Raw genomic sequence first — 16019 nt, forward strand, 5'->3', positions numbered from 1 at the left:
TGGATCATTTGGACAGCTCGTTATCGGATGGAGATCAATAGGATGTCAACGAGTCGAAATTATTCGGTATGATTCCGGACGCTTCAACATCGAATTTCGAACGTGATTTCAAGTCATTCTCAATGATTTCAGTATAATCTCGACGTTTCAGAGAAAAAGATTCAAGTCATAAAAATTTCCATTGATTGGAAATTGGATTTCCAATCCTTAAATTTATGGGGCAGGGTTGAAGTTTCGAATTTTGAAAGTTGTGAAAGCGCCTAATTTCGAATTATTTGATGGTGAAACTTGAAGTAAAGAAATCAAACTTTTACGAGACGACAAAGTTTCGATTGGCCTGAAACCCGATGGCCAAAAGTTCCGATATGCAACATTCAAGTTACGATAGAGCAAAGTTTCGAAAAGTAAAGTTCCGATACAGCGAAATTCCGAAAATTAAAATAAACTCATAAACAACGAGTGTGTACGAAAAATTAACAAAAAGTCAACAATCGATTGATCAAAGTGGTAAACACAGAAATGAAAATCTTGTATCATTCGAAATTCCAATCTTTCAGATTTTTAAATCTCTTCATGTTCGCAGTTTCGAAATTTTCACTTTTGGAACCTTGTTCTTTCGGAACAATTCCGGAACTATATATCTAGTTTGTGACTATTCGAAAGTTTGATGTTTCGTCAATTCCAATTTTTCTTACTCCAAATTTCCAGACAAAAAAATTAGAACTCAGTGCTTTCAGAACATTTGAAATTTGGAATTTCGACGCCCCCCAAATTTATGCCTTCCTCAATTGCCCTCCCGTTGTTCCGAGCGGCTCAATATCAAGACGGCGTCGTGCCGACCGGCAGTCCTCGGAAGCGTGCAGTACAATTGTCGCGTGATTAAGTGGCCCGTCTGGTTTACGTCGCGTTTGAACGTCGCCGAACGACAAGTAGGCTGCTGCTGCACTGTAGACGCCGCAAGCACCCAGCGCGAGAGGTCCGAGCGGCGCTGCGCGCGCAGCTGGCTTCGGAAGCTCGAGACCTCGCGGTCCGGCAGTGAAAACTGGCAGTAGAGTGCCAGCCGCGATCGTGTACGCCAACCGCTCAAGCGGAAGTGGAAAAAGCGTGCGTGGTCGGACGCCGAGTGCCGGCATGCCCATCGGCGATAAAATCGGTGCAAACGGGAGTGCAGCAGGTGCGGAAAGCAGGGAAGCGGCCGAGTGAGTGTTACGTCCGTGCAGCAAGGCCCAAAGCTCGCCGCGTCATGACTTCCGGCCCAACTTAGGCGCCTGATTCAAATCTGGAGCCACGTTAAGCGGCCTGAGCGATGGGTGAAGCGGAGGCCAAGGGTGTCGGGTCCTGCCCGCGGTCCAGGACGCTCACCTGGTTCGTCCTGGCCCAGGTCCTCCTCCAAATCGGGGCCTTTTCCTACCTCTACTTGCAGCTTCTTAGCCTTGAGGGCGAGCTTCGCGTCGCAGAGTGTCCGCGATGCGAAATCAACGACGACTTCGGTCAGGGCGTAGATATATCCCGCCAAAAACGGAGCGGCGTTAACTTCGAGGAGAACGCCGTTTCCGAGAACTTCAAGGTATGTGTGTTAAATACCCTTGACTTGAGGACTTGCGGACAATTGTACGAAAGCACCCCCAGCCAAGCTGGCCGATCTCTTTGAACCGCGAATCCACCCTCCAAGTTTAACTCAGAATTATCATCAGGCAGTGAAGGTTTTGACGATGACTTAAAGCCCTGGGTAGGTCCAATTACGGAACTGGTAGAGGATGAATAAGCAGGACGAGTTTGTGACCAGGAATCGTATCACTATTTATTCAGTCAGACGTTTATACGATTAGACTCGTTGTCCGAGGTTTCGTCGTTCTGAATAAGTCGTTGATTACAAGTCTTGAAGGAAAGTTTTTTAAGAACGTTATATTGATAATTGGGTACAAAAGGTTGGTTTAATATGAAATTGTATAAAGATATATAATAACCTCGTTAAAAATAGCAGGCTGTTTTCTAAGTTTATTTGGTTATCTATTTCACAACAAAAAATTTCACAAATATTTTGCGGACTATCTTCACTGAGCGATTCATTTTCTTTCTAAATCTAACTCGATTAATTTGGTTTCGCAATTATTTTGCACTGTGAAAAATTTTGTTTCATACATTTAAAAGAAAATTTTAGTGAAATGGGTATCGTCGAAAGAAAGTGTTGAGTATTGTTGGAATCGCCAGAATATTTAGTACAATTATATGACTACAGACTATTTAGTGTAATTACAATTCTTCCAATATTTTTTGGTTATTACAAGACTCAATCTGTTTGCTAAGCTTATTATATTTTTTAGTTAAATGAGACTTTAATTTCAATTTATTATTGCGTCAACATCAAATTATCACAATAGTCACTATGTCCTAAATTTTTTAGTTAGGGCTACAAAAATGATAGTTTTATATTTGTACCAAGAACTTATATTTTCCGGTTATGGTACAATACAGAAATTAAGGAGGGTGAGAATTATTTAGAAAACACGATTAGAAATTTTTTAGTGATATACAGTCGTTTAAAAAACGATAAATGCTTAGATGACGAATGAGAGTTTTCTTCAGGAAAAAATGCGTAATTTTAAACTAATCTGACAGAAGGATTAAAATATCAATCATCCAAATCCGCAAAAATCTATTTCATTAAGTTCCAAAATGTGGAAAGATCAATAAACATAAAAAGCAAATTAAATATCGTCAAAATTTTAAAAGAGTATATATTTTGGTTTTCTTTGCTTCACCTCCCCGCGGTTTGACTTTTCTACATATTTCTGCACATTAATTTTCGAATACGACAAAATAGATCTTCGCGATTTTGAAAATTCAATCTTATCATTTTTCGCTGCTAACAATTCTATGTTTTTTTTTTATACTTCAACTCCCTAACTTCTTTATACATTCTAAAATTCTACAAAATGTATATCCGCAATTACGAAAATTCGATCTTTTCACCCTTATATTCTCCGATCCTTCAACACTCTCACCCCCCACGAGACGATTACAAACACTTACATGTTTCAGGACCAGGAAGAGAGGGAAGCGCAGCAGCAGCAGAGGGATGTAAAAACTGCAACTGCGGTCCCGGTGGGTCCACCTGTAGGGAGTGAGGATTCCCCAACATCGTCGGACCTCCAGGACTGGGTCTGGCTAACAGGTGCGACGCGGGTTCCGGTGAGTATAACATAAGAATGTCCTCATAGCCGCGGGAAAATCAGTGTCGATTGGGGTCGAGATCGGGCTGATCAGGGGATGAGGGTGCAGCTTGTGAGTCGATTTTAAAATCCCTAGGGGTGTGTTCAGAATCAATTGGCACCAAGAAGTTCGCGGGGTGAAAAGGGGGCGAAATCCGTGCCTAAAGTTGGAACCCCAAGGGGGAAAAATTCCTTTGACCCTTCGTAATATCATCCCCAGCAGCTAGATGACGATTTCTGGTACGATGGCGGGTAGGTGAAAGAAACTTTCACCCTCTTTATATATATACATATATACGCGACCACCAGTGGATGTCAGCTTCTACAAACAGTTCGCGCGTTATATTCAATTAACTTATTCTCAGACGCTTCGAATCCCTCCCCACCATCCTCGTCCTGCACCCTTCTTGAATATCCTATGCCGATATCAAATATGGGTCATGGCAGTATAGGGAGTTCGTCATTTATTTTTTTTCATCCTCGGATCATTCAGCTTACGGGGTCTCAATTAGGGGTGTCGATCTGCACCGCGTTGCCAGCGTTTTTTTATATTTTCATTTATTCGCTCATCCAGAATCGATCATGTTTAAATCGTTTTCGATAAAGCGATGTGGAGGATGGGGTGAAAATTCTGTGCGTTCGTGTTTTTTTATTATTATTATTATTATTATTTTTTAATCTGTTTTTTTTTTCTGTCAAGAGATAATTTATTACCCCACGAAACGCTTTTCTTCTTGGAACTGAACGTGAGTTTAATGAACATTTCATTAGCGATATAATTCAAAGTAGAATCGAGATTTGTGGAAATCGATTACCTTCAAATCATATTTACAAGCTTCGACTGTGTCAGGGAATTTTCAATTTCCATTCTCCAATTAGCAATTTCTGCGTGAATTATTTGAAAATAGAAAAAACGTACCAGGTGCTCACAAATCATGTATTTTAAAAGATTTGAAATATTTTGATATCATAGATGTTTTCTTTGTATATATATATATATAGAAAAAAAAAACTAAAAAATCACACGACGTTAGGCATTCCTTATAAAATTTAGCCAAAAATCTTTTACTTTGTGGAGGATTATTTTGTACGGAATAAAACTAATGTTTAGACTTTCTTAACGAAAAGAAAAAATGCAAGAAAATCTTGCTCGAATTTGAGACGGCCTACTGTAGGTAGCATTAAATCTTGTGGGGTTGGTTTTGTCCAACAGCGTGTGCCGGACGCGCCCCTTTAAATCCGATTAGTAAGGGAGGTTTAATCAGTCACCACGCAGCACCTCGGCTCAGAGCGCGAAGGCGAAGCTTTCGCGGAGCTTGCAAGTTGTTACAACGTAAGCCGCGCACCTACCCGCCACAACGCAAGTAATTTGTCTTGCGTAATACGGCGCTTCTTGAGTGGCTCTCGTTCCTCGGCAGCAAAAGCTGCTCGACACTTTGGCCCCCAATTAACGCTGAAATCGAAGCAGTCAATTAAGGGTTGATTTTGAAGCGAGGCTAATTTGAGTAACCTCCGTGAAACTTTCTGCGCTGGATTATCTTAAGGGGTCTATCCAGCTGACGAGAAAAAAAGGGGTTTTTTAAAAAAATTTTTAATAAATTTTAACTGTAAATGTTGATACAGGCTTTCGAATTACATAAAAAAAATACTTTATTGATTCTAATCACTTTTTGTACACGAAAATCGTAGTTAAAAATCAGTTTGAAAAAAGGTAGGTCAGGCGGTGTTGATGATTTCGCCGAGATTGTTAACCTGGAATCAAAAAATTGAACGGCTTTAGATTCAGCATGTTAATGGCCTTGGAATGATTCATAGGTTTTGTATATGTTAAGTGATTAAAACGGTACATGAGGATTAAAAATGACTGGGAAAAAGTCAGAAATCACCCAAAATCGATGTGGTCGAATTCGAATCATTCATTCATCCAATTTCCAACTAATTGCAAGCGACCCCCGTCGAGTTTCCTGTAATATCATCCCGCCGTCTAACTTCCCTCTTTCAGTATTCAGGGGAGGGTGGTGCAAAGTGGGCGCCTGGGGGCAAAGTGGGTACCTCTGAATTTTTCACATCTTAAAAAATTTGGGGGCAAAGTGGGCACCTCAAAATTTTTTACACCTCAAAAAATTTGCGGGCAAAGTGGGCACATCGATATTTTTGATACCTCAAAAAGTTTGGGGCAAAGTGGGCCCCTGGGGGCAAAGTGGGCACCTCAAAATTTTTTATGTCTCAAAAAATTTGGGGGCAAAGTGGGCACATCGATATTTTTGATATCACAAAAAATTTTGGGGCAAAGTGGGCCCCCCGCAGTTTTTTAAATAACAAGATATAAAATCAACCATCTGAACTTTTAATTCAATATGAATTATTCAGGAATCATAATTACTCTAAACATTTTATTCTGATTTGAGGCATTACTTTCTTAAGGGGCCCACTTTGCCCCACCCTCACCTACATTTCCTATCGCCATTTTAGGCGCTCGGTTTGCTCACCGTTAGCCATTGAGACTGCCGCTTATCCCATTGCCAGCATCCTTACTTAGCCTCGACGTCACTCAGCATGGCTAAGTTAATGCGAGAGACGATTTAGGTCGTCGACGAAGCTCCGCAACGACTTGGCTACGTTGTGGTAATTTCCTTCCCGGTACCCTCCCACGTTTATCTCGCCTCTCTGTGTACATAATCCGACGTATAAGCGGAAAAACCGCGCTCTTTATCGGCAGGAAGTTCTCGCCGGCGAACCCGAAAAGACCAGAGATCTTCCGACTCATAGTTACATATAGGAAATTCCACGCGAACTCGACCAACGTCCGACCATCGCAATTTTTGATTTTTTTTTTCTTCTTAATCTTCTGCAACTTTCTCAACTTTGGAACAGTACCCTGAATTTTTTCAGACTTCTTATTCAACTGCTCAATTATTCATAAATATTTAAACTGAGTTTAAAGAGGATCTTTTTTTTTTAATTCTCAGACACCTTATTTTCTATTCCAAACATTGCTTAAACCTTCTGAAAATTCTTAAAAAAATTTTTTCCAAGTACATTTCTAGACTGGTTTCATTATGAAGTTGATGAAAGAAAAAGTTGAATGTCTGAGAAAAAAAAAAAATAGACAAAAATCGTTCATTCAAGTGATGTATAGGTGTTTTAAGAATTTTTCAAGAATTTTCAAACGGTTCAAACAATGTTTTTGCCGACCAAAAGAAAAATTAGAAGTGCTAAAGAAAGTAGAAAAAAGATCGGCCCAACATGGGCATCTTTTTTTGAGAATTTCTCGAAAATTTTAAAGAAGATACTTGTAAAAATCACTCTCAATAGTTATAAATAATTAATTAGTTGAACAAAAAATGTGAAAGAGAAATTCAGAATATTATTTCAGAGTTGGAAAAATATTAAGAAATTGAGTGAATAAAAATTAAAAAGGTTCGAAAAATTTTGAATTTCAATTTCACGCCAAATCGAATGGTTTGAAAAATTTTGATTTTTGAGTTTCTCTATTTTTTTATATTTTTCAATACCCCTCAAAAGAGCCTTTCTGGTAAATTGTAAGATTTTTTTTATTACTTGTTAAAAAAAGATCAAATTTTCTAAAAAAAATCGCTTTCGAGGTTGAAAATATATATTCAATAATCATGGATAAAAATTTTGATTAGCCATTCCTGTTGCATTGTCTTATATTTAGATCATTTAATTTCTTATTTACAGTATCCACTCGTATTATAAACTCTGTGCTATTATATCCGCGTAAAAGAAAATTTTTCTCTTGGTATACATAATTTTTCATCCCAAAATATAGTGAGAAAAAATAAACAGCGCGCGTGTGTGTATAAAAGAAATATATTTTACGTGCGTCTGATTTTAACCTCGGATATGTTATTAAATGGGAGTTTATGGATCACCGGGGGGCGAATCGTTGGATCTAGATCGGGAATACAATAATCATATGTGTGTGGTTGGGGTATCGCAGAAAGCGCAATTCCACCGTTGGGGGCGCGACGTTTTATAGAAATGCTCGCCCTTTGCATCGAGCGGCTTTATTATATTTTACGAATGAGTGCTCAGGTCTGCACCTCGAAACCATGCCCTACATATTTCCCCAAACTGTAGGTACGTACCTACTCGCTCGCTCAGCGCTTATCTTCCGAATCGTTTTTACGTGCGTTAGTTTTATTAACATGCAACCAGTTTGGGGCTGATATTTTTTTTTATCTAACAGCTCGATGTGGGAAGTTTATTATACGCGTGCGTAGCGAGGGAATAACGAGGATTTGAAAAATGCTACGATAATTTAGTATTCAAAATAGAGAATAAAATTTTTTTTTTTTTCATATCTACACGAAGAGCCGTCAGGCTTTTGTACAAACACGTTTGACCGTAAATCGATACTTTTTATTCATTTTATTATACCAGATATAGTCGGACCTTGAGGATTTATCCAATTATTATACTCGAAGGTCTATTCAAAAATATAAAAACAGAAAGTGATGTTATTTTAAGGGTTTATATACAGTTAAAATATCGAAAAAAAAAACGTTTTTCTTTTTACTTTCAACTTTTAATTTCGTAATGTACGTATATTTAAGAACATAGAGAGAAAATTTCTTGCCAATCCGACAAATATTGACAACTCCATGTAAGTTGAAAGGAAAATAAATTTTTGCTACATGTAAATTGCTTCTGAAACCTTGTTTTTAAAGTTGGTGAGCAAGATTTTTCGGAAACGGCTCAACCAATCAGTTTCAAATTTTAACACAAGCTTTTTAAGTATATTTTTTAGTAATGAATCGAAGGTTTTTACTCATCGATAGCTATTTTTCATTTTGTAAAGAATTCAAGGCCTAAATTTTTTACAAAAAATGCATTCATTTTTTGGGCCTCTTGACTGTACATAATCCCTTAACCAAAGTTTTCACGATGAATATATTTATTCGGAAGACTATTTTATCATAAAAATTTACTGAAACAGATTTTTCTTGAGTGTATTTGTTGAAAATACTATTCCGAATAAAACGAATCATTGTGTAATGAAATCGATCGAATTAACGAAACTTTTACCGTTTTTAAGTCGTTTGAAACGAATCATCGATGCCAAAGCTTTCGTTGATAATTTGAGTATTTTCGAAAACTTTTGTACTCCTTAAAAACAATAACGAAGAGAATGAAGAGTGTCAGATTTCGGTGAAGCAGTCCCCCGATATCTGGTTGAAGAAAAAAAAAACCGAAAGCACTCTTGGCTGTCCAAAAAATCGACATTTCTATCTTCGCGAAAACCATTAGCGGAAAAGTGGTGAAAATTCTTTTCGTTCCTGTTTCGTTTCCGTTCCTCACGCCGACTGAAATTAGAAATCCGTCGAGTCTCGTGTCTACGAATTATCTCCGCGTCCAATTTCCTTTTCCGCAGTCATTTTTCAAAGCCCACGCCGCCGCCATGGTGGATATCAATTATTCAATGCGAGATCGTTGCGGTTAAGTAAACCGACGTCCAGGTGCTTACACGACGCCGTTAAACGTCAGGATCCCCGTCGAATCCATACATATCTGCAGCCCGGAATCCACCCACGGACAGCCACCGAATAAATCGAGCCAAAGTTCTCCCCACGGTCTAATACTCGGCCTTTTACTTCACCTTCATACCTTAACCCTCCTCTTTGCCCCCCCTCCTTCTTGGCTCTTCGAAACCAGTTTTTAACGAACCCTTGAAGCCGTATTTCTTTCGTGGACTATAAACACGAGCGTTTTTAAGGGGAAAAATAGGTTTAGGACTACGATTCCTTTCAAGGATTTACATGAATTTTTTTTTTTTTTTTTTCTTACGAGAAAAAAATCTATGTAATTTATTGAAAGTTTGAGAACATTTTCTATAGACGTATTGAAATAAAAATTGTCATTTTTTTTTTAGCATTTCTTCGAAAAATGTAAAATATATTAACTGTTACCCATAGAAAGTTATCGTTAGACTGTGTATGCCATAGATTTCACCTGAAATCAATTCGGTTTTAAATTTACTTTAAGGACTTGTTTAAAAGCCTGTAAAAAATACAATTTTCAAATTTTTTTAAGAGAAATTAGGTTCATATAGACAAAACACGTGTCCTTAATGTAAATTTAAAGCCTTATTGATTTCAGATAACAACTGTGGCCTTCTGAATATACACAAAAAACTACCTCTGATGATGATGATGATGATGATATCTTTCATATTTTTGGAAAAAAATTTTTTTAAATATGACAACATTTGTTTAAATATATGTATAAAATTTCAATAAGTTAAATATACATTCTTTTAAATCACTAAAAGAACGTAGTTCTAAGCCTTTTTCCCCCCTTAAGTGATTTAAAATGAAGCGTTGACATCTAACGATGCAATATTTTGTTTATACTCCGGTTATTTGTTTTTTTTTTCTATTTGTATATAAGTTGACAAATTGTACCCAACGCAAATAAAATCATTTTTTGGTTAACCAAGCCCCGCGATAAAGTGGGTATTCTGGTATAGAAATTTGAAAAAAAACGTTTTATTTTCTTCACATTTTCAAAGTTTAGCCCTTTAAGAATAAGACTGTAAGAGGATTTTTGGAAATTCTAATTAATTTCAGAGTTACAGTTATTTTGTAAATTTTTTTTCCCTATACGTGCTCCGGACTATTGAGAGGTCTTTATGTATAAGGAATTTCGAAAAGAGTCAAAACCATGTCGACCAGGACGTGCCTTTTTCTTTTTTTGTATAGCCCCCGCTTTACCACCCCGTAACTTTTTTGCATTTTTGATTTGTTTTTCGATGAATTTTTTTTGTAATCTTGAAACGTCAATAAAGGTCTTGTAAAAAATGGATGGTAAAAATATTTTTTATTTCTTTATTATCTCACTTAGAAAGATGCCTAAAATTTAGGCCTCTAGACCAGAATTCACCCTTAAGCTTCTGAAAATTGACGTCGTGCGCAGATCGTTGAAAATATAAAAATGAGCGAACTCCTTCCTCTTTTTTATTCTTCTTCAAGGATAATCCGCGGCAAACTAGGATCTCCGTATGATCCGGGCACGTGCGAGGCAGCGAACAGCACTGAATGACAAGTAATATGTGGGAAAGAGTTATTGATAGCCGAAGGAGTGCGCTAGTAACGATGTAACGCTCAATCCCGAGTCGTCGAATTTTTTCTAACTGAGACACGCGGCCTCAGAACAACCGCAATTCGTCACTCTTGACAGTAATGTGCGGAAAAATATTCGAAAGGCTTTCGACTCTTGGTGAGAACCGGCTTCATTTCGTCCCGAAAAACGGAGTCTGGATGTTGATCGGAATACATGAACTGTGTAAAGCTGCCGCATTTCGCACAGAAATTCGGCTGAACGGCGTGAATTTTATCCGAAGTTGAAAATTTACGAGCCATATTCAAAGTATACCAAGTGAAAAAATTATTTTTTCAATTGGATCCTTGAGTTGGAAAATTTTTATGAATTTTCATGGAGTAACACGGTCTTTCTGAAGTTCACAAAAAAATTTTAACACTTTTATATATAACAAAAGCATTTTAGAAAAGTATCGAGAAAAATTCAAAAAATTCTTGGCTGTACAATATCTCTTCAAAAATATTTTCAAGCAGTGTTTTGCTAATCAGATTTTGAAAACGTTGTATTTCCAAATTATTGCAAAAATTATTTATAGATTACGACAAAAATTTTCTGAAAGTCTTGAAGTTATTTCTACATCTCGTAACGTTTCAATAATTTCATTGTGAAAGAAACGTAACTTTCTCGATTCAAAAAAAAAAAGTCATCAACTCATCCAATAATGAGGATTTACTCGAGGTTATTCCAACCTTTTTAATATTCGTATAAAAATCCTAACAGAAGCTTCTTACCAAATATTACTCGAGTGAATCAACAGAAATTTTTCGCCTCATTTTAGATCCATATAAATTATCTTCATCGAGTAAGCTAAGCGTATAAAAACGATGAAACACAGGTTCAAGTTTGTTATGAAAAATTGATTTTGATCAAAACTACGTTCCTCGATCGATTCCAGTCGCACTGTATATAATTTTATTAAATTTTTCACCAAACTATACATAACATTCATCCCCTCGAGGATCACTGCGCGCTTTATTCGGTCCAATCGACGGTGAAGTTTTGCGGTAAATCTGCGGTTGCGGGAAACCCTCGTCATAGAAAGCCACCATGCTGTGCGGATTCATTATAATGTGTTAGATATGCCGAGAAAACATTCCGTTCTCCCAGGCCAGGTTCGGGCTTTGACCCCATGATCCATGAAAAAAAAAAAAAATCACCGCCTGGAAATCGCATTCTCAAAAATCTGATTTTCGACCTTTATAATCCGTTTACGACTCGTTTTTTCACCTTCTTATTGTTTGTTTCAGTTTTGGGTAGAAAAACAAAAAAAAATTAAGTTGAAAAATTCGGCTCGAAGGATGAAAGTAGGTAAAGGGTTAAAAGTATGAAGTCGCCGCCGTTTCTTTTCGCTCGGAAATGCTAAACTTGTTACGTTTTACGCTGGGCGTTATACCTGCAACTACGTCGTCTTGAAAGGGAGCGAGATTAAATTACCCACGGAAATGTTTCATGCTCCTTCCAAATGACATCTGAATACATAATAATTTTTATCCTGAAGGTCCGCAGTTTTTTTTCGCTCCATTTTTTTCCATACCTGTATATCAGGGTGGCGCAAAAAAACCGACTATTTATTTATTTTTTTTCTGAGTCTTGTGTGACAAAACGTTAGTTTTTGATGTATTAAGAGCCCACTCCAAAGGACAGCTCGAAAAAAAAAAAATTTTTAAGATGTCGCTCCAAATTTTTATAAATGTCAAAAATCGTCAAAAAATTAAATAAAAAAAATTATATTTTCAGTATTTTGTTTGATTTTTGATTCATATCGTGGTGTATTGTTATCGATTCTTTCTTACTAAATTTAAGAAAAAAAATTTATGAAATTTGAATATGAATATTAAAACGTCGCTCGAAAAGATCTAAAGAAATGCACCAAAAAATTGAAAAAAAATTATGAGCGACCTTTCAAAATTCAAATTTTGAACTGACACTTTCGGAAACTAATTTTTTTTAGGTCTATAAAAATATATCGTAACGAGAAAAAATTAAAAAAAAAAAAAGAAAATCGATTTTTGACGATTTCTGACGTTTTAAAAAATGTGGACCGACCTCTTAAAAATTTTTTTTTTAAACTGTCCTTTAGAGTGGGCTCTTAAAACATCAAAAACTAACATTTTGTCACATGAGACCCGAAAAAAAAAAACAGTCGGTTTTTTTGCGCCACCCTACTGTATATACTTTGCACAGCTCTTCTCTTCGTCTTGTCTTCGTTCTTCCATTTCAATTCACACTGGGGGCAAAATATATACGGGCATTTTATTATTTCTCGTGAGATTAGATTGTTGGGAATTTTTGCGAGCTGCTTCCTTCCGCGAAATTGGGTCTTCGCATTTCCGGGCCTCGTTTGACATCCTCCATAGTTTTCGATCTTCCAACCATTCCTTATCGCCTCTATAATCGTTACCTCATTTTTTTAGAAAACTAGAAAATTCCAGTGAAATGAGTATCGTTACAATTATAATTGTTTGTATATTATTCGAAAATTTGGTTATACCAGGTATTTTCAAGTAAGTGCCGTAGTATGTTGGGTTGCCTACCACTGAGGGGAACAAATATCGGTAATACAGACCCATCGACTTATCGATAATACAGACCTACTGAGTTATCGGTATAAGATAGCTAATTCTCGCGAGTGAGTTGAAACTGCTTCGAAATCGTCTCTATAATCGTTCTCTCATTTTTTTAGAACACGCTCAATTTATTTATCTATAATGTTTAAGTTTACTGCCCGCGCAAATGCGGGAAATGTGGCCTCATATTTCCCATAAATGCGTTAGGATAGAATAACGTGCTATTTTCGTCGCGCTTGTTGGGGTCAAAAGCGCAGACATTATTGCCAAGTCGCGAAGGAGCAGATATTAGATACTACGAGTTACAGTGAAGGGTGAAAAAGGCAACGTAGGATGAAAATTAGGGGATGCGGGGTAAATCCTCTCAAGCTTTGCTGCGAACGTAGAATCAGGCTCTCAGCGACGAACGACGATCACCCCTAACGACTATCCGTGTCATTTCTGTCATCCAGGGCTGAATGTTCCCGGATAATTTTCTTGAAACACGAATTAAGCTAATTACGGACAAATCTCTTGGGATAAAATATGATATTACCGTCTTAATTTTCCCCCTTTGAGCGTCTCGTTAATGCGGTTTTCTGACACTTCATCAGCGTTGAAATTTCATTCTCTATCATAATTTAATCACAATGTGCTACTCAGAAAACTTTCGATATCATGGTAATTAATTATTCTACTTTTGCCATGGCTTTGCGACAATTAACGCGTTTAGATTTATCGATCGATGATCAAATTTGATTTGAAATATTTCACAATATGGAATATGAAAAAAAATTGATATTAAAAATATTTGAACGAGGTAAATTTACTTTTTGCAAACAATCAACGTATAAATTTTGTTGAGTGTTTTTGTTTTCTGTTGTTTTTTTTTTTTTTTTTTTTTTGCTATGGAATAACATTTGAATTTAGTTTTTGTGGAACTTGAAATCCTTTAAAAAAAATGTTATTCTAATCTGAAACAGAAACAGACTATTATATATATATGAAGACATAGAAAAAACGTGAGTGACACATCAGACCAAGGATACAACTTTTCTTTGGACGATTCAGGGGTTCAAAACGCTACATAGTAAAGCCAGTGGAGGTCTGGGGCGGACATAATATCCGGTTCTTGTCGTTAATAATTCAAACTGCTGCCACTGCGCAGCATAACCGTAAAACTTGTTCGCACGAGGCCATCTGAGAGCCGGCAAAGAGTCGCAGGGCGAAGTTTAATCTTGTTTTAATTAATAATTCATTAAACCGCGAGTTTCGTTCTGTAATAAATTCTTCGTTATACGCGTTTCCCTGATACAAGAAATTAAACGTGAACGAAGGGAAAAGCAGACGGTGATATAAAATTATTTAAAAATTATCACCATCTGTACACGTACGCGATATGACTTTCGCACAAATATGTATATTGTATATTCGTTAAAAAAAAAAAAACAATTATCGAAGAGATTTTTCATCTCGACAATTTTACACTGCAGTGCAGTATAGATAACGAAATTGAAACATTTTTGGTGATTTAAAAAATGTTTTTCCAGAGAATTTCAGAAAGATATTATCATCTGTATGATAATTACAGAAATGGAACGATATGAGTGAAAAAAATTTATCAGGAAATCATAAATCATTCTCTTTCATTTGTCATGTATATCGAAAATTTAATTTCGAATATTTTTGATACAAAAAAAAAAAAACAAAACAAAAAAATTCGTCGAGTTATTAATAACGATACAAAGATTTTCAAAGAATTTTATTTATATTGATTGAGATGAATTTTATACATTGACAAAGTTAGCAACTTATGACGTGACACTTTTCAAAGAATCTCAGACCCACCAGAAGTGTTAAAATTTCGCGAGTTAAACTTGAAAGAAAACTAGAGCTTGAATCTTTGCTCATTATATTTCATCTATTTTCTAGACCGACGTCATGGAGAACTTCTGTCGGAATTTCAGGGACTATTGCTCCCCGGGACTTCCGGGGATCCCTGGGACCCCGGGCGAGAAGGGTGACCGCGGTTTGCCCGGAATTGCTGGGCCTGTGGGCCCTCCGGGACTCACCGGATTGCCGGGACATCAAGGATCGCCAGGGCCAAAGGGAGACCGAGGAGAACCTGGACTTGACGGGCGGAACGGAATCCCGGGGGAACCGGGACTTGATGGTCTGCCTGGTCGCAGTGGATCCGACGGGAAGCCGGGGGCCAATGGGACCCCAGGACTTAACGGGATTCCGGGACGTTCAGGACGTAATGGAACAGACGGTGAGTAGTGCTAGCCAAGAACGGCATAATGTTTTTCAAAAGTCGAAAGATGGCTGGCGTTAATTTTTCGAAAACGTGCGCTGAGGGAAATCGTGTAATTTTTATTGTCACTAGGAAATTCTAGTGAAATGAATATCGTTACAATTATAATGTTTTGTATATTATTCGAAAATTTGGCATTTTCAAGCAAACGTGGCGGTATGTTGGGTTGCCTACCACTGAGGGGAACAAATATCGGTAATACAGAGCTACTGAGTTATCGGTATAAAATAGCGTGTTTAAGGGCCTCGCGATTCTTGCGAGTGAAGTAGAACTGCTTTTACTGCCAAGTTGTGTGGATCAGCCTAGCAGTTGTTTCGTTGCATACAACCTATGAGCATTCAGTGATCGCGTCCCGGAGGCACATTGAAGTGATGATATGACTTGACTTGAATATAGTGATTATGACCCGGTAGATCTGTGTTACCGACATTTGTCCCCCTTCGAGCTAGGCAACCAAACATATTGCGGCGTTTACTTGGAAACACTCAGTAAATTTAAATATTGACAGTGTAATTGCAGTTATTAATTGTAAAACATTTTCAGACTTTCTTAATAATTGACTTGCTTGTTTAGTTTACTGCGTTTTTTGAGTTTGAAAAAGCTTTGACATTAAATATCATATGAACGATCATAACGAGAAAAAAAAAATAAAGGTAATTTATACCAGGTTTTTTGGTCACGACTATACCAAAGTCACTTTGATTTTCTATTCGTAATCATGCACGGTAAGCGTAATTAGAAAATTCTCTCAGTGCACGTAATTGGGATTCGAAATATCGGACGATGCCATCTAGTGGCGAAAAATATTTTACGTTAATCGCA

At 37.1% G+C, this 16019-nt stretch overlaps 1 protein-coding gene across 1 annotated transcript in view; it reads left to right on the forward strand.

The window, feature by feature from the left end:
* Nucleotides 1-1041: 1041 nt before the first annotated feature.
* The window catches only part of LOC124414784, a 38219-nt gene continuing 23241 nt past the window's right edge, over nucleotides 1042-16019 (forward strand). Inside the window, exons 1-3 of the mRNA XM_046895858.1 lie at nucleotides 1042-1567; nucleotides 3043-3192; nucleotides 14816-15155. Of these exons, the coding sequence (XP_046751814.1) occupies nucleotides 1307-1567; nucleotides 3043-3192; nucleotides 14816-15155 (751 nt within the window). The 5' untranslated portion in view covers nucleotides 1042-1306. The remainder of the gene's footprint in view (nucleotides 1568-3042; nucleotides 3193-14815; nucleotides 15156-16019) is intronic.

Source organism: Diprion similis, chromosome 14, assembly GCF_021155765.1.
Source record: "Diprion similis isolate iyDipSimi1 chromosome 14, iyDipSimi1.1, whole genome shotgun sequence".
In the NCBI taxonomy this organism is placed as follows: Eukaryota; Metazoa; Arthropoda; class Insecta; order Hymenoptera; family Diprionidae; genus Diprion; species Diprion similis.